The sequence below is a fragment of the Fundulus heteroclitus genome, chromosome 9, assembly GCF_011125445.2.
Source record: "Fundulus heteroclitus isolate FHET01 chromosome 9, MU-UCD_Fhet_4.1, whole genome shotgun sequence".
In the NCBI taxonomy this organism is placed as follows: domain Eukaryota; kingdom Metazoa; phylum Chordata; class Actinopteri; order Cyprinodontiformes; family Fundulidae; genus Fundulus; species Fundulus heteroclitus.
Genome location: NC_046369.1, coordinates 30,874,249 through 30,895,513, shown reverse-complemented (window position 1 = coordinate 30,895,513; position 21,265 = coordinate 30,874,249). Strand labels below are relative to the sequence as shown.

The following is a 21,265-nucleotide window of genomic DNA, read 5'->3' as shown; positions in this document are numbered from 1 at the left end:
CTATGATATTAAGAGACTAGGAATGCTCTCAAAACATTTACATTCTTACATTATTCATACAGATTTTAGAGCAGATGGTATCAGTGAATGTTATAGGAAGCAGAACAATTCAATGCAATATTTAAATGCTCCACTGGATAAAGGGAAACGAAACAGAGCCATGCAGCCTGCAGGGTTAGTGCTCAGCATCACAAGTCATCCGGGAGTTCTGGCAGGAGTAAAAAAAAGTGACATAACGAAGCTCCCAGGGGGAATTATCTGCAGCTCTTAAGGTTTTACTTCCTCTAACCTGCAGCGTGAGCTCCGTGCAGGTAAATCAGCTCCTTTTCTACAGCGTTGGGTGAGATTCTGAGTTTCGTCAAGCTAAGACTTTGGTCCTACTTTCTTAGCTTCTTAGTGGGAGTCAAAGCAAGAGAAAAATAGGGAGAGACTAACCCTTGGAGCTAAGTGAAGTCTTGGACAGGTTGAGGAGACGGAGTCCCTTGCTGAGGCGGCACACCTGCTGGATTAGGCTGGACACACCTGCAGCATTCACAGAAGAGACAAAAAAACTAGTCTTGTTCAGAATAAAACCGTTTCTGTTGGTTGGTGTTTCATTTCTTTATCCCCATACGTTATACATAATGGTAAGATAAAAGCTTAAAGGATGAGATCATGAGATTAATAATGATATAACACATGCTTTTTTTCTTCTTTTTTTTCTTTTTTTTTTTTACAAAAAATGTAAATAACAGTTTAATAACAGATGAAACAGGTTCTTTTCTATTGTTTTATTGTCACATCTGATTAAGAGAGCTATATTGATGAAAGATTTTGAAAGAAAGAAAATTGGCTGTGAATCAGAATTGGATAATTTTCAGCTTGATCAACACTGACCTGGAACCAGCCAGTCAAAAAAAAACCCTGCAGAAAAATATTTTTCTAATCAGTGAACATCCAATAATTAAGTACTTCTAGTTCATTCTGACAAAACTCTTTGAATTGGAGGCTGCAAATTAGGGAAGACGACTCAAAGTGAGCAATTTTTAGTATTAGTGACATGTTTAAAAACAAGGCCTGCGGAAAAACAGAGATGTTGGAAGCTATTTGAAAAATAAATGTAATTTCTACAATATGTCAGGTCTTGTAAGTTGTTCCATCAGGCTGTGAGACAGCAACGTTTTCAACAGATTAACAGGAAGGCTTAACATTGCAGCAAACTTGTTTAACTCAGAGTCAAGACAAGGATCTACACTTTCTTGGGAATACAAATTGAGACTGCTGTTTTAGTCTAGCTATGGTAATTGCTGGTACAAGATGTGAAAGACTCTCATGATTGCGCCTATTTGCTCTCTGCCTCCCCCAACACCCACCTGCTCCACTGCAACCATCCTCATGCCTTGCACCTGTGCTCTGCACTATTTAAACGCTGTGCCGTAACATTGCTTCTGGTCCAAATCTAAATGATTATTTACCACTCATAGCAATGCAAGAAAAATATTCTAAGACAGTTTTTTATATTTCTTTATAATATAGTTCTTAAAGGAGCAATAAGTAATATTTCACCACTAAGTGGTGCTTGAGCACTGTCTGTAGACCAAAACAACATCTGTGACAAGCCGTGCCTCCAGCCCCTCCTTTCCCTTTTCAACTGTTGCCTCCTATGCACATATTTGTAAAGGATAAAAACACAGCAAAACACCATCATCTTTCAGAGGAACATTTCTTGTGAAGAAGTATGTAACTCATAAATTTATAATGCTGCTAGCAAGAGAACATTTTGATCTGCTGGGGCTGCGCTGCTCTGACGATGGCGTTTTAGGGCAGGGAGAGGCTAAGCCCTGAGTGGCAGCTGTTCACATGCATGTGCGCGGCCGGCCCGGCTATGTAAACAAGAGACTGGAGAAAAACACAGAGAGATGTGGTGTGACATCATTACCTTTAGTTCTTCACATTACTATTTTATAGTTCTATCTAAAATAATAATTTTGCTTATTGCACCTTTAAAGAGAAATATAGATGAGCTAAAATACGGGGTCCACTGTTGCTCTCACTTTATATGCTGCCACTGGAATCTATTAGAGCCAGGCACAACCTAGCCTTTCACTGTTATGCAGATGATCTCCAGATGTATCTCCCTGTGTTTCCAAATACAAGTGGAACGCTTCAAACCTTAAATGACTGCATTTCAGACATTAAGATGTGGTTAGGGCAAAATTTTCTTCATTTGAACAAAGATAAAACAGACTATGCTTTGATTGGTGATTGTGCCAAATCTGTTTTTTATTTTCTACCCTCTAAATCTAAAGCAGCTGTAAAGAACCTTGGAGTCATCTTTAACAGCAGTTTGACAAGCAAATTTAGTGTGGTCAGGGATAGTTTTTTTTAATATAAATTACGCCTCTTAACAAAGTTAAAACCCTTTTTAAATCGTATTGATCTTGAGAAAACCATTCACACATTTATAAGCTTGAGAACTGACTATTGCAATGCACCGAATGTTGTCTCCAAGTCGTCAATCAACCGTCTTCAGTTCAGCACATAACCCCAGGTCTGTTTTCTCTCCACTGTCTTCCAGTTTCTTTTAGAATTGATTTAAAAAAGTTTCTATTTCTTTTTAAAGCCCTTAATGCACTTGCCCCTCCATACTTGTCTGAACTCATAACCCAACCAGGGTCAACAAACCAGCTCTTTTTAGAAGTCCCCAGAGCTGAGTACAAAAACTGGTGTGATCAGGTTTTCTCAGTCATTGAACCCAGGATCTGGAACAAATTTCATACCACTACCGACTTTGGCGTCTTTAAGGCCAGGCTTAAAACCTACTTTAAGCCTGCTGGCCAGAGTGGCTTTAAACGTTTAGTAGCACAGTGTCATATTTTGTATTTTATTTTGTACTTGCTTTTAATGTCTTTAATTCTGTTTGTATAGTGTTCATTTTATGTACAGTGCTTTGGTCACCTCGTGTGTTGTAAAGGACTATATAAATAAAAGTTGATTGATTGAAATTACAAAGGTTTACAAAAACCATAGATCAGAGAATCAGACCCACAATTCTGATCGGTGCATCTCCAGTTAGGATCAAAACTGCTAAAACAAAACATTAGTTCCCTTCTCAGTTATTTAATCTTAATATATCTAAAGACAACGCCATGAATCAGACAAGTATTTCCTGATACCTTGGTTGTCCAGTGAGTTGTGGGCCAAATTAATGGAATGGATGACGGATGCTGGGTTCTCTGATAGAGCAGTGGCCATCTTCAGAGGAAAGTCTCTGTACACACACAGACAAATCAGAGTGACAGCGACCTGTGTTTATTTTATAAAACATAAACTTATTTTTATCTCTTAATTCATTAAGATATTTGATTTAGGAGACTGTAATACAAATCACAACTTCTGACATTGCTGATGACTTTATTCTTTCTGACGCACAATCCAAAGCATCAACAACAAGATGACATGAGGTCTTTAACTTTCAGAAACTAGTGCTGTTTCCTTGTAGGATCAAGCAAACTGCGCCAGCAAGGGGATAAATGTTTACACTCCTAATTTTCTGGACAGCTGCTTCACAAATTTGAGCTAACACAACTGCCGGGTAAAATAAAGCAGTCAGTCCATCACAGGGCAACACCAAGGAACACAAGCCGTGATGCATGCACTCATACCTCAGAGCAACTCAGAGTGGCCAACAACTTTTAAAGTCTGCTTTTAAGCTTAACTTAATCATTGTAAACCATAGCAGTCTCCTGCTGCCTGCTGAATCAACATCTTTGGAAAGCTCACGTCACAAACTTTATATCCTAAAGGGACAGTGTTTAGCTAATTTGGCTTTTAATTAGCAAAAATCTAGTATTCCTTTTATACATATATATTCCGGCGAAGTATAATAACATCACATCAAAAATGAAAGCGTTCTCATAACTTAGAATTAGTAGTTTATAAATACATGGGTGTCGTTGCACCCACTGGGAGGCGCCATGTTGCAGAAGACGAAAGGTGACAAACTGTCATATGCGTTTTCTATCTCTCTTCTATGTGAAGACGCGACGTCTGTGGTGGAGGAGTAGAAAACAAGCAAAGACATTCGTAGATCATTCTATTTGCCGTTTTCTGTTGAAAGGGAGGATCATTCATACTCTTCACCCAGCGAGAGGGAAGAGAAAATAACCAAGAAAAGTAAAACTAATACCTGGGGAAAAAATTAGAGTCTATATTGACATAGCTATTATTACCAGGTGAAAATAACTCATGAGGGAGCGCGGTTAATTTAATATAACAGTGAAGTTTATTTTTGGCATTATGTTAGAAACAGGGCAGTGTAGTCTAGCGACTACTCTGTCCTCCAGGCAGAAACGGGTAATTTTGTTCACCTCTCTCTCAGAAAAAAGAAGGATTTGTATGTATGTACAGTACTCAGAGGGATATCGGCCGGCCTGTTCACTGTCTATAGTACAGCAGCAAGACCGCCTGGGTCTCTTTACTGGTGTTTATAGTTGCTTATTTTGGGCCCCAAATAAGCGACTGCATGTTCAGAAACGAGCCCAAAAAACCCCGCGACTCACGGAATTTAAAAGCGACTTTAGAAAAAAAAAAAAACAAGCAGACTTGACAACAGTGTCAAAAAACATTTCACATGATGACCATAGCTATTAGCATTAGCTAATACACGGAGGACATTTACATTTTCATACTTATACTCCGAGGCTTCCGTAGCAGCCATTACGGGGAGGTCATTTGTAATTCCTCTAGCGCACCACTAGATGGTGTGTCAGTGTGAAAATTTTACACAGTGGGGCTTTAAGATTTTGCTGTGATCAGAATAACACAGCTTGGAAGAAATACTCACGATTTTAACCCAGCGTTCTCCAGAGTGATCTCCTCAAGGCTCGATGATTTGCTGACCGTGTGCAGGACTTGCTCAGTGACCTCTGATCCCTGTCAGTAAAACATAGAAATGTAGATACATATTAAAGTTTTTCTTATAAGGAAAGTTTTTCTTATTTTGCAAATTTGGAATTCCTTAAACTTTGGAAACAGCTTAATGGATCTCAACTTCAAATATGGAATACTTTTGTCAAACTCTGAACGTGATCTGAGTTTGATCAGATCACGTGGGGTTGCGGGGTGAGCATTGATCACGAAAGGCATTGAAAGGACATGGCAGCAAACCACGATGAAGTATGAAAATACAGTTTGATCAGGTAAGGTTAAGTTATAAGTTTTTCTTGTGTTTAACCGTACTCAGCTAAAGCATTAATTGGCTATAATCTACATATGCAATAAATGATGGGATGGTGTGAAATAACTGATATATTCATTCATTTTTTTGCAAGAATTTGGCTTCACCCATCTTTCTAAAAAATAGTTGACACATATTTTCTTGTAGGAGTACAATTTGTGCCAGCCTCACTTTATATTAATCATATAGGCTATATTTATATTTTATATTTATAAGTACAGGTGCCATTATTTAAGTGAAGAACTGTACCGTAGGCCTAACTGTGTTGGGGGAAAAATATATGAATGGAAACTAAAATATATGAATAGAAAATTAGAGCTGAAAGTCTCAAAATTTAATGCAGAATAAATTATTGCTTTCATTCTGTGTAGTTCCTTTATTAATATTGTGGATCTCTGATTATGTAACAACATTAAACTCTGTACTATAACTGAGTGCAACAGTGACATTAATGACAGCGTGACACACAGCTGCCTCTGAAATATTTTCTGCGTCGCCTATGTTAAAAAGCTGCCGTTGGCAATAAAACGAAGAATAGCACAAAGAAATTGTACAGAACTGAGCGCGTCCCCTCGTTGTGTTAGAGGAGCAATATGCGGGCTGAGAATATTGAGATAAATCATTGACAGCGTTGAAAAATGGTGATGCTTGAACATATATTAATCCAGAAATGATAAAATATTTAATCATATCTGATCAGCCTCTCCTGACAGATTTTTGTGCCGTATTTGCGCTCCAGGATACAGGCTCCTCCAGAAAAGGACAGGCCTTTTTTTACGACACCTCCTTATGCAGGTCTCAGCTAAAAAGGAGGAAAAACTCAGAGTTTGCCCAAACAACTCTGGTACCGAGCAAGGTTGTTTCACAGAGTAAGGGTAAAGGCTTCTGAGCTTTCTGAAATGGAAAAGCCAGCTTATGCAGAAATTTAGCCCAGAAATTACTCTGGATATCCATAAATCCAGCTTTCTGAAACGGGGCCCTGGTGTTTTAGAAGACTGAAAACATACTCTGTCTTAAATGTCCCCTTTCAGCTTAACATATCTCTATTAGTAATCACACTATTGTAATTGAATGTATTAAGTAACAAAATGAGATGTAAAAATAAAAAAAGGACATTAAATCCAACTACTTAAATGCCTCCTAAGGGAAATTGAGAATAAGCATAAGCATTCAACTTCAAGTTAATCAAGTTTCTGTACATAGTCTGGACTTAAACACCTGTCTTAGTACAAAAGTCGGGCTTCAGACAGAGGAAGGCCTGAAGATCAGGCATGTCCTGATGCAAGAAAACAGTCTTATCATAAGACAGGACACGATTGGCCAATCAGACGTTGTTTTCTTTCTCAGTACCAGCTTGGACCTCCTGCTCCTGGTTCTGCCAGCTCTCTTGGCTGAACGGATCATCAGCCTTGGGTCACAGCTGCTGTCTGCCCACAGAGGTACATAACTCCACAGCTTCGGAGCTGTTGGCTGCTTGCATGGCATTTTTAGTCTTTGTAGAACAGTAAGCGATTTAAAGAAGCATCTGGCGGGAAGATTACAGAAACTCACAGTAACATCTTAAACGTGTGGATCAAAATCCTCCGTGGTTGGGCTCAGCGTCTTGGTTCTGTGTGTCAGCTGATCAGTCCATTGTGATTTCAGCACACAGAAATGGAAGGCATTTTTTTTTTTGCCACATGTTTTCAGAGCACGGTATATTACCAAGGTCAAAAGAGAGCTGTTGCAGTTTCAAACCTGTGTTTACCTTCTCAGAGGGAGAACATTTAAAACAAAACTCTCTGTATCTTTCTGGTTGAAGCAGCCAGAGAACAAAGCCATTCAGATTAATCTGATCTCAAGAGGGCCACACGAGTAAACTCATTGCAAGATTAAATAGAACTAATAAAAGTGGACTTGTTGTTGATTTTTATATTAAATGAATTTCCCTTTTACACAATATATTATGAATAACCTCAGCGTTTTTAAGAAAAGTATGTGCAATTTCAACAATACTTTTACTCAGTTAAACGTTTACTTGTGCATTATGCATAAGAACTGATCACAGTGATTGCACAATGTTGAAAACGTTTATTCAAATTTTTTGGAACTTAAAAACACTGAATGACAAAATACATCAAACAGATAAAAATTAAGAAATGATTTCAAATCAATTTTCCACATCTGAAGCTCAGTGCTTCCATCTGCTGATTAAAACACAGCGCCCCTCGAGGACAATATAGGAACTGCAGATTTTTAATTAAACGAAGTACATGTTTTTTTTCAATTGTTTTATCATTCTCTTCCTTTTATCTCCTCTTTCTTTCACCTTTTCTTTTATTCTTCTTGTTCTTCCTTTCCTCTCCTACTTTCCCATTGTAGTGTCCATATCATTTGAGATATTCCCCGAATGAATCATAATAAAACTATTCACATTCATAAATCAAGCTGAGCACTATAGCAAAAGCAGTACTGCTCCACTTGTGAAAGTCAAATCTGATGAGCTCTTTTTGGCATTAAGACAGCAATTCGTATTGCCACATTGCCAGACAGGACACTGGGAAAAAAAAAAAAAAAAAAAAAAAAAAATTTAAATGGATTAATGATAATCCATTTAGCCAGCGGGCCGGACTAAATTGTTCGGCCGGCCGGATCCGGCCCGCGGGCCGTATGTTTGACACCCCTGCTTTAGACTAAAGGCCTTTATTTGAAAGATGCCTTCAAATAAATATAAATTTATGAACATTACTTTTAGAAAGCATCAAAAGCATAGTCTGTGGGATTTTGGACTTTATGCATCATTCGTAAAACTGAAAGCTGTTGTGCCATATATGCGGTGCTTTGAAGGATTTATAAGGTTGATTTATTAACAATAAAATAGCTCAAAGCAGTTTAACTCTAATACACTTACAATGCGAAGGTCTTTGCAGTACAGTTTGGTGAACCAGGTGTTATACGCCATTGATGCAACAATGACCGCCAAATCCCTGCAAAAGACGAAAACAGAGTAAACGTCGCCACACACTTTGGAGTTAATAGTGTGTTTGGTCAGCCTTTGTCACCGACCTGCTCTCCAAGTGGCTGAAATCCAGCAGGTTAAACTCCCGGCTGTCCTGGGAGTGATAGATAGTGTCCACATCCTAGGAGCAACATTACCCGTGAGCCTCTTTGCTGCAATGTATGACCATTCGTTTTGCGCTCGGTGCCATCCAGTACATAATGCTAAAAGCCCCTCATAGTGGCACCGACACAGTCCCACAGCTCTTACCCACTGCACTTCCTCCTTGCAGCTGATGCCATTATAGTCGCACAGAGCGGCGTAGGTTTCCGAGAAGCCTCCTGAGAGGGGCAGGCGGGAGGAAAACAAATAAGAGGGGAGAGAAAGAAAAAAAAAAGGAATAAGAGATGACGTGAACAGCTGCTTCTTTCAGCTATAAAGGGAGGAAAATGCACACGCAAACATTCGTCCCAATTATCAATCTTTCATTTAGGCGACGGCTTTAAAGAGAACATCTGGGAGAGCATTTGTGAAATGTGTGCGTCAGCTTCCTCCTGAGCCTGCCAAAGCCATGCACACGAGCTCACATCGCCGCGTGTGACTCCACATGTTTGCTTGTGTGCAAATTCCCCGTGCTTGATGATAATGTCTCTTTTTACCACAGGCCCTCTGGGTTTCCACTGAACTCTCGGAGCTGGGCGAATACTTCCTGCTGCCGTCCGAAAGGTCGCTGTCTGAGTGACAGATGGATGGGCTGCCGGCATACAAAGAAACACAGATACTGTAAGGGCTCATCTCTCTTTCTGGTAATTGTGCAAATAAAGGTCATGTGTCTTCAGAAATCCGACGTATCAAACGTTGCAGGGAGATGTGATAACCAGACATGGGCTGGTATCAAGGTTTGCCCAGGATGGAAAAAGTTCCAGTTTCAGAACTAGTAGTACCCACTATCCCCCATACACTCTTATCCCCCCAATGCACTATTTTGGTTTTTCAGGGGTATAGGAAAACAAAATTGTATTGGAAAATAAAGACCCGATAATGACGTTACTTGATCTCACGCTATAGCATGCTGTCTGAGCTGATGGAGATTCACTCACCTCAGCATGCTGGATGCTTGGTGCTGAATTTAAAATTGATTTAACATAAATATGTCCTACCACTTGGGGGCTCTTAAAGAGCATTGCCATTTTATTTCCAAGTGGTCAGGCAACCTCTAAATATGAAAATAGATCAGTAGATAAAAACATAAAATAGGAAGATAGGCCTGATAAAGGAGAACGCTGTGAATTCCAAACCCTTGTTTAAAGTCCACGCGTACTGGGAGAATGGGTGCTTATCAAAATATATACTCATACTTTTAAAATGTAAGGGGACCAGCATGAGGCTTATGACACTAAATAGTGTCATAAGCAGCTTGAAATGTTTGTTGCGTAAATACTGTAGTACCATGAAACCGTGGTATTTTTTAACTCAAGGTTCCCATTCTGTGAGGGTCCCATACCAGTCCATGCCTGATACTCCCTCAGATTATCTCTTCCGGGACGAGGGCACTTACGCAAAGATGGAGTTGTTGAATATTCGGGACAGGGCGAAATTAATATGGCTGACCACATGATTGAGGTGCTCGCGGGAGTCGAACCTCAGGGTGTAACCGGACTTATCAGTGTCGATAATAACCTGCACACAAAACACAAGACATGCAACAGAAACCCATTATTTCACTTCCCTCTTCAGTTTCAGGTCTGGATGCGATTATTTTTCTTTTGTCTATAGCTCCTCAACAACCCTTAATCTGGAGCTGCTACCAGCCGTAACAACCACTGTATTCTATTTTGTAAGTTTGTCCTTGCCTTCAACTCGGTCCCGGCAAAGCAGAACATTTTCATTACTTACTCTTTAACAAGTTACAATGGAAATGTTATAAAACTTTTAACACGCTTCACGCTGCGCTACACACTGTGCTGCTTGCTGCATGTCAAAAAAGCTCTTTTGCTTCTTGCCCCCTCCTGAGTGGAGCCCAAAAAAATCAACAATCAAGCACCCAGCTTCAAAGCAAGCGACGGAGGATCGGGTTGAAACTTTAAGGAATAAAAAGCTCTGTTCTACATTAAGAAGAGAAGAAAAAAAACGTTGGAAGAAAATGAAGAAGTAGAAAAAAAAAAAGAGCTCCCATCACATTCCTGCACAAAAAATACAAAGGATTTTCTGCTTTCCAGATAAGTGATGTGCTCCTGCCTTGAAGGCCGGCGTGACGTAAGAGTTCCAACACGGCGGCAGTAATGTGCTCGGGACACTCACCTGGTGATCAGGGTGAGAATTCAGAGCGCGAATCTCCAGGAAGTTGAACGTGGTTTCTACCTGTGCTCAAACATGTCACAAATTAAGGTTTTCATTGGAAATGAAGGCTAAAAAAACAAAACAAAAAGACGTCACACGCAACATTTACTTGAGAAAGCTGTGAGGAGTACCTTGGCTGGAATCTTTGGAGCCAGGAAATAGAGACGCCATGTTGCGAGGACCTTACAAAAAAAGAAAGAGGAAAAAGGCAAATCAAATTGAATGAAAATTGTAGAAAAGGGTCACCACACATTCACACTCCCCACAGGGAGGAAATGGTCCGAGGAGTTTCCATGGTAATGATGGGAGGCATACACTCCCGTATTGATCCGGCTAAAAGCCCTCAATGTCAGTGACACGTTAACGTCTTGCGATACAGGCTGAGAAACGGTGATGCCTTACGGTATTTCAGACGCACTCCTAGACGAGATGGAATCGTATTAGTGCTGCATTAACTTTGCTGTAGGCAATCAAAGGGGTGCCATGTGGGTTTATTTTGAGGGAGCGTGGCTCCGGGCTCTAAATATTTTTCTTTGGTTTGTGTTGTTTCTCTCCCAGGGCTATGAGAAGAAATGTAAAATTTCAGAACCTAGAAAAAACAACAACACACATCTTCCTCCAACCATCCAGTCACTGCATTTGTGCTTAAAATAGTAAACACATTTATGCAGTGTCAGGATACCAGATTACCATTTTAAGATCAATGCCAGCTTAAGAGGAGAGCGTATGTGGAAATGTACAACTGATCTTTGCTTCTCCATCTGTATGAATGACTAAACCTCCTCTGTGCCTGGATCCACTAGATACAGAGCCTCACAAAATTATTCATACACCTTTTTCACATGTTGTCACATTACAACCACAAGTTTCAAAGTGCTCTATATTGCCACAAGTAATGGGTCGCTTGTCCAATACACAAACACGTGAACTTTAATGATATCCTAATCTTAATACAAAACCTTCAGTATGGTGTCGAACCACCGCATGCAGCCAGAACAGTTCCATCTCCTCCTGGAAGGCTGATTACAAGGGTTATGAGTTTGTCGATGAGAAAACTTGACTTTTAATTCAGGTGCGCACTTAAAGTGTTGGAAGAGACAGCTTCGCTCACAGCTGCCATTATAATTGATGCTAAAGGTGGTGTAACAGGTCAAGTTCTTTGATACCAAACTCACTTATCCATGGCTCCATCTGAAAACGTCTAATTATAGCTCCTAGCTCCTGTTCCTTGACCTTTCATGGAGTCAACAGTAAGAACTGGTAGGAAGGAAAGGAGTCTCGGCCTGCTCTGCCCATTTCAGACAGCCTTTAACTCATATGTCGACGGAAACGCACATGGATGATTCTAATCAAATCTGGGTCTACTGCCTTCCAAAATATATCTACAAAGTGTGCGCTCTCTTCTCTCGGGAAGATTTCGTTAATTTTCATGAGGTGGGCTGTGCTTATATGTCATGTTCATACAAAGGATTGTGGGAGTCCAGTAGCAGCAGGATCACACCACTGCATCAGACACTTTGCGTTGCTGTTGACGACATAAGGCGTGGATCCAGCTGCTCGGCAGTGGAAACCTGTTTTGTGAATGAGGTTTGGAGCTCTGTAGCTTCTCACTCTGCAGAAACTTGGTGACCTCTGCACACTCTGACTATCACAAACAGTTGCCTTTGGAGAATTTCATTTATTGCCTAGATGCATGATTTTATACACCTGTGGCCGTGGCTGTGGTTGGAATGCCCGAATAAAGTGAAGTGGAGGAGTGATCCACTATTTTATATTAATTTAATTGGATAAACCAAAGTGGTGCAGAAGTGACAGGAAAGTAAAATGGATATTGAATATTTTTAAGCAGCAAACAAAAAGCCCTCCCACACCTATGGTCATGAGGTCTGGGTGATGACCGAAAGAACAAGATCCCAGATACAGGTGGGCAAAATGAGTTTCCTCCAGAGGGTGGCCGAGGAAGCCTGTCATCTGGGGGAAGATCAAAGTAGAACCACTGCTCCACATCCAAAAGACTTAGCTGAGGTGGTTCGGACACCTGAGCAGGATACCCCCTTAGCACCTCCCTTTGGAGGTTTTCCTGGAACATCCCACTGGGAGGAGACCCCGTGTCATGACCCTAAGGTGTCTGTCTATCTATCTATCTATCTATCTATCTATCTATCTATCTATCTATCTATCTATCTATCTATCTATCTATCTATCTATCTATCTATCTATCTATCTATCTATCTATCTATCTATCTATCTATCTATCTATCTATCTATCTATCTATCTATCTATCTATCTATCTATCTATCTATCTATCTATCTATCTATCTATCTATCTATCTATCTATCTATCTATCTATGCCTCTGGGGAGAGGCATGTCTGGGTTTGCCTCCTGGATCTGTTGCCCCCAACGATTCAATCTCATGATGATGGATGAATTAAAGGTCCTCATCTCATCAAGCTCTGTCCAGTCCTTTATCTGGAATCTAAAAGAGCATGGAACAACTGCAAACAGATTGTCTCCAGCAACCCTTAACGGTGGCACCATCATGCTGTGGGGATGCTTTTCTCCACCCAGGGATGGGATTTTGGTCAGAATGAATGGGAAAATGAACCGAGCTGAATACAGGGTCAAAGTGGAAGACATTTCATTAGAGGCTGCAAGAGACTTGAGACTGGAGCGTAGTCTCACATTCCTGCAGGACAGTTCTATAGAAACGATTTGAAAAGCATAAATGATTCTCATTCATGATTCTCCCGCTTCACCAGTCTGTGCTTCGTTTTGTGGGTCCATCATGTGAAATCCCAAAGAAATGCATTATAGTTTGTGGTGACAAAATGTGGAAAATTTCAAGGGTTATGAATTCTTTAGCTAAACACATTTGTGTAATGGACCCTCCGCAGAACGTCTGATCATGCCTCTGGGAAACGGAGCTTGTATTTTATTGCAACCGCACCTTTCCGAAAAAGTCAGCGTCTCCAAGTCAGTGTCTCTCTCCATCAAGGTAAACAAAGGGGAGTGATTCTTTGGCATTTTGCTGCTCTCCGCCAACCCCTGAGTACTGCCCTCTGCTATTTCTCTTCTCCTCTTCTGCTCCGTCGCTCTCAATCATTTACTCCATTCTCTCCGATGGCCCCCGCTAAAACACCCCCTGAGGGCAAAGCGTGCCGACCCACACCCAAATCGACCCCACGCTGTCCATCCCCGTTGGAGAGCAATAATTAAGTCGGTGTTCTCCTGCTCAGCTCTCTTGTTTTCTGTCGAGAGGAGCTTGACACGGGTCTGTCTGAAGCATGCGCTGACAGGCCTTTTACACCTACGCAGCAAAAAAAAAAAGTGCATGTGAGATGGAGAGAAGGAGTGCGGGTTGGGGTGAGGCGGGGGGGGGGGGGGGGGGGGTTCTGCGGTTCGCTTCAAAGGCTGTCTAAAGGAGTTGATTAGAAAGACCAGATTGGATCACATTAGGGTGATGAGTCTGGGTTATAGTGGGCTGTTAAGAGAGTGCGTACAAGTAAATAGAGGTAAATCATGCTGAGGCAGCAGGCGAGAGAGAGAGACTCTTGTCTGAGGATTTTGCATTAAAAGAAGAGACCATGCATTCATCATGGTTACTGTGTTGTAAAATCCTGCAGGAGCGTTGCGGCTAGACTGATATTCTAATGTTTTGTTGTCTGAAAATTCAGAAAAAAATGTAAGTTCCCATACTGAAACTTCCTTCCTTCCTTCCTTCCTTCCTTCCTTCCTTCCTTCCTTCCTTCCTTCCTTCCTTCCTTCCTTCCTTCCTTCCTTCCTTCCTTCCTTCCTTCCTTCCTTCCTTCCTTCCTTCCTTCCTTATCCATCCATCCATCCATCCATCCATCCATCCATCCATCCATCCATCCATCCATCCATCCATCCATCCATCCATCCATCCATCCGTCCCAAATACCAAGCCAGTACATGTGACAGAACTCAAATCTTTTTCCTGTCTTCTGCGTGCGGCCAGCGGGGGTGAGACCACCTTGCCTTCCAGTTTAGATTTTAAAAGGAAGCCGTAAATGAGACACGGATTGGAAATAGACTACAAGAAAGATTTTTTTTTTTTTTGGGAGGGGGGGGGGGGGGGCACATATCAAAGTGTCTTAATATCAAAGGCTGTGCATACAGAAACTCTCCTAACGGCCCATTCTCGCCACACGATGATTCATTAAAACGTCCATTCAGTGAAGCCTTGAGCAGCTAAGGCGAACAAGCTCATTTTCTCATACGGTTTAAGGGTTGAAGAAGCAACAGGCGTCCCACATAAACAAGAGGGAAACGGCACTGATTTTGCTGTTGTTTCGCCAGAAGCCGTCTATCTTTCTTGCACAAAGATGGGTTTTAGCTGCCGCGTGCTAAGACCTACAGCCTCTCAGTACTGTGTATCTGTAATTTCCTCAATGGATACCGTCCCAGCTCACCCTTTAAGATGGAGGAGAACTGAATTTTGCAAAAAAAAAGGCAGCATTAATCCTTGGTCCAGTCAAAGTTCTGGTCCACAGTGCAAGAGGACGGCTGCCCCAGATTTTGTTTGGATAGCTGGCTCAGCTTGGCTCACTCCAGTTGAAATTTCCCCTTCTCTGCCCCATATTCTCTGATGAAAGAATCCCAGAATCAAAGGCTCCTAAGCATCCCCACTGCTTCATCCTTGTGCCTCACGGACACAGAGGGGATCCATAGGCGCTTCCACAGACACTGTAGACTCAATATTTATCCTGCCAGGCTGCCAACAGCACTCACTGACGTGGGACACTGAACCTAATTCAGTTAGCATCTGACCAGAGGAGCAATGCAGGCGGCGCTCTTGCTGGTAAACAGCGAGGATCTGCTCATGCCGGCGTGGTTATCAGCAGTTTGACAGAGATCCAGCAGCACTGCGGAGGATGTTCACATCAAAGACACAGAACATGCATGATGTCTACGTAATGGGGTGTTGCTCCTCGGCTTCACAAGTCAAAAGTTAAAAGAAAATGCCCATTAAGTCGCCACAGAGACAGGAAGAAAGGCAACTTACCAGAATCCTGTCCTCTGTTTTGCCGTTTTTGGTGTCGAGCTTAATGCTACAAATGAACTTTATGGAGGATTTATCGATAATCTTCCTGATGCTCTCTGTGAATAGAAAACAAAACACAACCCCACATTGTTAATCTTAGACTCATTAGACATTTAAAATTGTTTAGAAACTGCACATTTGGTACATCCACTGCAGTTCTTGCCTTGGACCACATTTTGTCCAATCAAAACAACATACTTCAAGGTATTTCACTGGGATTTTGTGTAACAGACCAACAGAAGGAAAAAGATGCATGGTTATCAAGATTGGCATACATTTGCATTCTGCCCCCTTTAATCTGATACCCCATAAATAAAATCCATTGCAACCTTTAGAAGTCCTCTAAATGCAAGACTGTGAGTCTAAAATGCAAACATTTGGCCTGCATGCATAGGGAGAACGAAAATCCACAACTGGGGGGGGGGGGGGGGGGGGGTGATTGGTGACTAATATAAGACAATTGCTGGAAGAAAACATGTTAGAGGCTGCAAAGGATTTGAGACAGGTTGAAGGTTCACCTTCTATCAGAACAATAATTGTAAACTTAAATCAAGAGCTACGCTAGAACTGTTCAGATTGAAGCATAGCTGTGTTAGAGTGACAGTTAAAGCCCGCACCTAAATGCAGTTTAAATTTTTTTTTAGGAAGACTGATTTCCTTGCAGACTTACTTACACATCAATCTTTATGCTTACTTTGTGCTTGTCAGTCACATATAACCCTCATAAAAATACATGGAAGATTGTGTCTGAAATGTGACAAAATGCGAAAAAGTTCAAGGGCTATGAATACTCTTTCAATGTGCTGTAATAGAAAAAAAACTAAGTCTTTCAATCTTTCCAAGGCTATTCATCATAGAACAAATTATGTCTGCATTTATCCTTGGCGAATCGCATCACTGCCTAGTTATAAAACAGCGTCGGCGCTGTAAGACGCTTCTGTAGCCTGTAACAGCTGTATTATTTTGGGTGAACGGAAAACGAGACGTAATGTTTGCTGTGCAGATTTATTTGACAAGTCTGCTGTTTCCAGATGTTGCTTTAAATTTAGCTGAACTGCCCACAAGAATGCAAGACGGAAACAACTGGGCAGGATACACCTGAAGGGTAAAATTGATCTCACTAGATACAATCCGATCAAACTAGCCAGTAAAACAGCAGCTCAGACCTGCATCCGCATCTTTATCTAATGACTAAGGCTTGTGTCAAGCTTGGCATTTAACTGTATGTCATGGTATTTCAGATAATTCAATAAAGAAAGATTATGAATGTGTTTGAAAGCTATAGATATCTACATTTCTATAGCTGCATGGCAGATAGGCCTGAAGGCTGTGTTCAGGAGCAGTCCACGGCTACATGAGGCCCCTTTGGATTTTGGAGCCCACTTACAGCCAAGCCCATCCCCCACCAGCAACACTCAGCCCAAATTATGCTAGGAGCATTTAGCCAGCAATGAACTCCAGTGATGCATTGATCTCCAGTTTTTGTAACGCTTTGACCTGGAGGTATGGATTTCAGTCAATTCCAATGTCTATTTAAAGGGGATATTTCATGCAAGATCATTGCAGTTCCACTTTATATAGACCACCACTGAATGATTTCAATGTGAAAAGGAAGAACTGAAGAGCAGGATATGCCCCCTTTAAGCATGAGAGTACCGGGTGACATAGGAGCAGCCCTAAAAACATTGTGTCCAAGCTAGTGAGTGGTCATTAAATATTTATATTAGTAAAAAAACTATTTAATCCGACATTCTTTAAAGAGTTTGCATTTTGTCCTTGGCATTTTATATTTGTACGGTGAGAGTGGGTAGTATTTTTGAAACAGCCGCCTTTCTATATATATTTTCTAGAGGATGTAGGCCTTCTACCATTGAAATGTACTAACGTTTCCAAATCCTCTTCCATCACTGACCGAGAATGAGCGCTCCAAAGGATAACAGAGCTTTGCAGCAGCACATTTAGCCTTCCTGTTATCTGCTGAAAACCTCATGTTCCTTACACCTTTGAGCTTTCTCTGACATCAGACTTTGTTTTAAGCAACTCACCAACACTGAAAAAAAGTCTTCTTCCCTCTGTAACAGCATCTACACCGAAGAGGGTTGCTGTTACCATGATCTGCTAGCACCCTGATGCGGTGCATTGGCTGAATGGAGAAAGACCTGGTTTTAAGTTCACATCTTAGTCACAGTGGACTAAGACGGGCTGTTCCAGCTTTGCTAATACTACTAACTGTCGTCTTGGTTTAGTTTTAATCTGCAGCTGGGTTTGAAGTCATTCCCAGGCTGCAGCTTCAACTTCTGAAGCTGTGAGAAATAAAGCGCTCTTGGAGGTAGCCTGCTGTTCTGGTGGCCCCAAGTTTTGGCTTAGTTTCCCCTGTGCCTTTGACTGGCTCTGGCTTTGCTTTAAAACACAAAGCAACTGGAGTGTTGGACAGCAATAAGACTTTTAAATGAATTCCTGACTGAATGAGAAGCATAACATCACAATGCTCTAAAAGATTGCCTTACATAAGAGTTTGTTTAAAAAATCTGAATATGCTTCGTATTCCTCCTCACAGAGCAAACATAACACCTCAGAGCATCACCGTCCATGATTCACTGGGAACTGTTTCTGTCAACCAGCATCACGGTCTGTGCTGTGACCTCTGATTCGTACATATACAGCTCCCTGACCTAGTGCCTGCTGCACCAGGCCCGGCACCTCCGATCACCGGGTGGTGGGAGCACACGGCAGTCACACGCTGTCACAGAAGCGCACATTCGCTGGAAGGAATTACATGATTCCGGGGTCTCAATTACAGTAGCTGCTCAGCATTCTGACTGGCAAGTTTATGAGGAAATCGATAGCAAAGCTGGAGGCACTGGGATTTGGCTCTGAAGTTCATGCAGTCACACCGACCTGGGAAACAGCCAATTCTTTCAGGTGCATAATGAGTCTTTGGATGGAGAATTATTGTTGTTGTTTTTAATGAGCACTTTATTCCATTTCCTGCAGAAAATGCAACCCTCTACATCCTCCTTGTCAGCTGCTTTACACTGTATATGAGGAGACATTTATTTGCATTCTTGGTAAAGATGTGCAATAAATCTTTTTCAATATAATCTTTAATAAATTATATTGTATTGCAGTAGCAAAATCTTATACTGAACAAAAATCCAAGCTTAATTTCAGTTATTTTATTCAGTTGGGGGAAAAATATCCCATTACGAGTGTCACAATTACTGGCACTGCCAACAGTGCTATTGAAATAAATGCACAGTAACTGAACCATTTTTTGTTTGTACTTGTCTTAATTTGTTCAGAGTTACTATTAACTTATACCTAATTTATAATTCATGACTTTTCAGTTTCCCTGGGGTATAAATATGACATAACACATGCACATCTTCCAGGACACTAGGCTGGAAGAGGACTTATCAGTCCTACAAAGTGAGCAGGATGGTAAGGGATGTGAAAATAAAAACTCAATGTGAGAAATCTGCAGCCAAAGAGTGGCCTCTCAGCGCCACCAGGTCTGTATAACAACCATTCAGCATTATCTACATGTCTACTGGTGATTTGGAAGACACACCAATAAAAGTGCTTTTCTGTCAAAACACAGCAAACACAAATAAGCAAAGCTTGCCAACCTTTCAAGGAATTTTAACTGGTTTGCTTTGGTCAGATATGACTAAGATGAAGATTTTAGGCAACACCCCAGACAGGTCTGGTGTAAAAGAAAACATAACTGTGGGAAAAAGTTTCTCATGCAAACCTGTTAGTAGGTATGGTGGAGGAAGTGTGATATTGTGGGATAGTTTGCTTCCCAAAGGCACTGAAAACCACATAAGGGTGTGTGGCATCACAACCTCTTTGAAATAAGTGATTTTTCTAAAAACATGCGTCCATCCATTCACCCAGGATGTGCGCACACACATTAATTCAAAAGTGCAATTTAGAGAAGCCAATTAACTCAAGATGTTTGTCTTTTGGACTGTGACAGGAAGTAGGGAGCATCAGGAGAGTACCCACACTTACAAAATGAAACATGAAAACTCCACGCTGCACTGCTAACAACTTATTCAATTAAAGGCAAATGCACTTAAATCAATGGTAGATCGTCCAGTGTGAAATAGCATATTTTATCGCTTTTTTTTTTTTTTTAGACATCTTCAGTTGGTATACTTAGAGAGGGGCGTGAAATGCACGCCTTACTCCTGATAGCACCTTTGTGCAAACAGTTCGCCCATATTTGTAACTCAAGCAGTGACCTTGTGCGGGCCCGCAGGCCACCAGGTGCTCCTCCTGACAATGAGCGCAGGCGCGGCTGCAGGGGGCGGCGCAGCCCGGCAGGTGACTGAACGCAGGAGCGGGGATTCCACTGGATTAATCATCACAGAGCGCCTAATAGAGCCATTACGAGTAATTAACTCAGCAGCAGAGTCCCTGCTATACCCGGAGCATCTGTGCAGCAGTGCGTGTGCGTGTGCGTGTGTTCGCGGGGCACTGAAATCCGAGCAGAGCCGCATGACTTGGACATATGTAAGCTGTTGCTGTTTGATGGAGACAGAAATAAATATTTGTGCATCCCGTGTCCCTGCTCGGTTTGGCCAGGGTATACATTTGTTTTTTTTTTTTTTTTTAAATTGGTGAGACGCGGTGAACATCTGTTTTGTCAGATCCCCTTTGCGTGCACGAAATAAACATAAACGGCTTACAAAATAGAAATGACATCTATGACTACAGGGGCGCGGGGTTACAGTGGAAAATGGCACTCCGAAAAATATGCATTTGTAAAAATAATAATAATAATAATAAAAAAGCGTGCAAGGAAACAACATGAGTGCAAACCATTTCCACAACGCCCCTTTTCCCTCTATGGCCTAAGGCTGTTTTTTTTTTTTTTTTTTTTTAATTGCCTCGGCCAGTTAGAGCGGCTCACATAATGGAAGGCAGCATATCTGTCTCTGCGCTTGTGTGATTGCTTCGCCTTCACATCAGTTACTTCTCCTGCCCCTGCTAAATGAAACAGCCGCCCCGGAAAGCTCCGGGACAAAACAGCGAAGGTGTAGCTCATGACGAGCATCCGATGCGTCTGCACGGTCTCTCAGCCTCCGACCGCCGCGCGGAGGATAAAAGCATCCCGAGCACCGAACGCACGCGCGCCCAGCCGCACGCGGCGGCGGGGGGGAAAAGCCGGGCGGCAAAAACCACGGAGCGTACCCACCTGTCATATCCTTGGTCACATTGACAGAACCAGGGGCTGAGATCTCTTTAGAAGCCATGTCTGCTCCTCTCTCCTACCGCCACCCCTCTTCCTCTCTCCTCCACCTCTTCCCCGCTGGACCTCTCTCTCTTCTTCCCTCTCTCTCTTTCTCTCTCTCTCTCTCTCTCGCTCTCAGCAATTGACAGTGAGGATGCTCTCTCTCCCAGGCATTCCGGCAGAGCATCCGACTGCTGGAAGAGAACCTGGGGAGTCGGGATGTGAGAGAAAGGGGAGGTATATAGGGGAGGAATAATGGTGATGAGGAGGAGGAGGGGGGAGGCGGGAGGAGCCACGAGGAGGCTGCTGTAGTTACCTGTGAGAAGGAGACAATGGACTGGTGAATATAGGAGGAGCTTGAAGCGATTAAAAGCAAAAAAAATATATTGTATGATGGGTTAAATCACAGCTGCACCGTATTTT

General features: G+C 41.9%; 1 protein-coding gene across 1 annotated transcript in view; it reads right to left on the bottom strand.

The window, feature by feature from the left end:
- The window catches only part of LOC105928820 (capping protein, Arp2/3 and myosin-I linker protein 3), a gene marked incomplete in the record, with an annotated part of 40,469 nt that extends 19,407 nt beyond the window's left edge, over positions 1 to 21,062 (bottom strand). Inside the window, 12 exon segments of the mRNA XM_036141469.1 lie at positions 436 to 522; positions 3,156 to 3,250; positions 4,826 to 4,914; positions 8,109 to 8,184; positions 8,264 to 8,337; positions 8,466 to 8,536; positions 8,855 to 8,949; positions 9,754 to 9,875; positions 10,497 to 10,556; positions 10,667 to 10,717; positions 15,562 to 15,656; positions 20,807 to 21,062. Coding sequence (XP_035997362.1) covers positions 436 to 522; positions 3,156 to 3,250; positions 4,826 to 4,914; positions 8,109 to 8,184; positions 8,264 to 8,337; positions 8,466 to 8,536; positions 8,855 to 8,949; positions 9,754 to 9,875; positions 10,497 to 10,556; positions 10,667 to 10,717; positions 15,562 to 15,656; positions 20,807 to 20,864 — 973 coding nt within the window.
- Between the last annotated feature and the right edge of the window lie 203 nt (positions 21,063 to 21,265).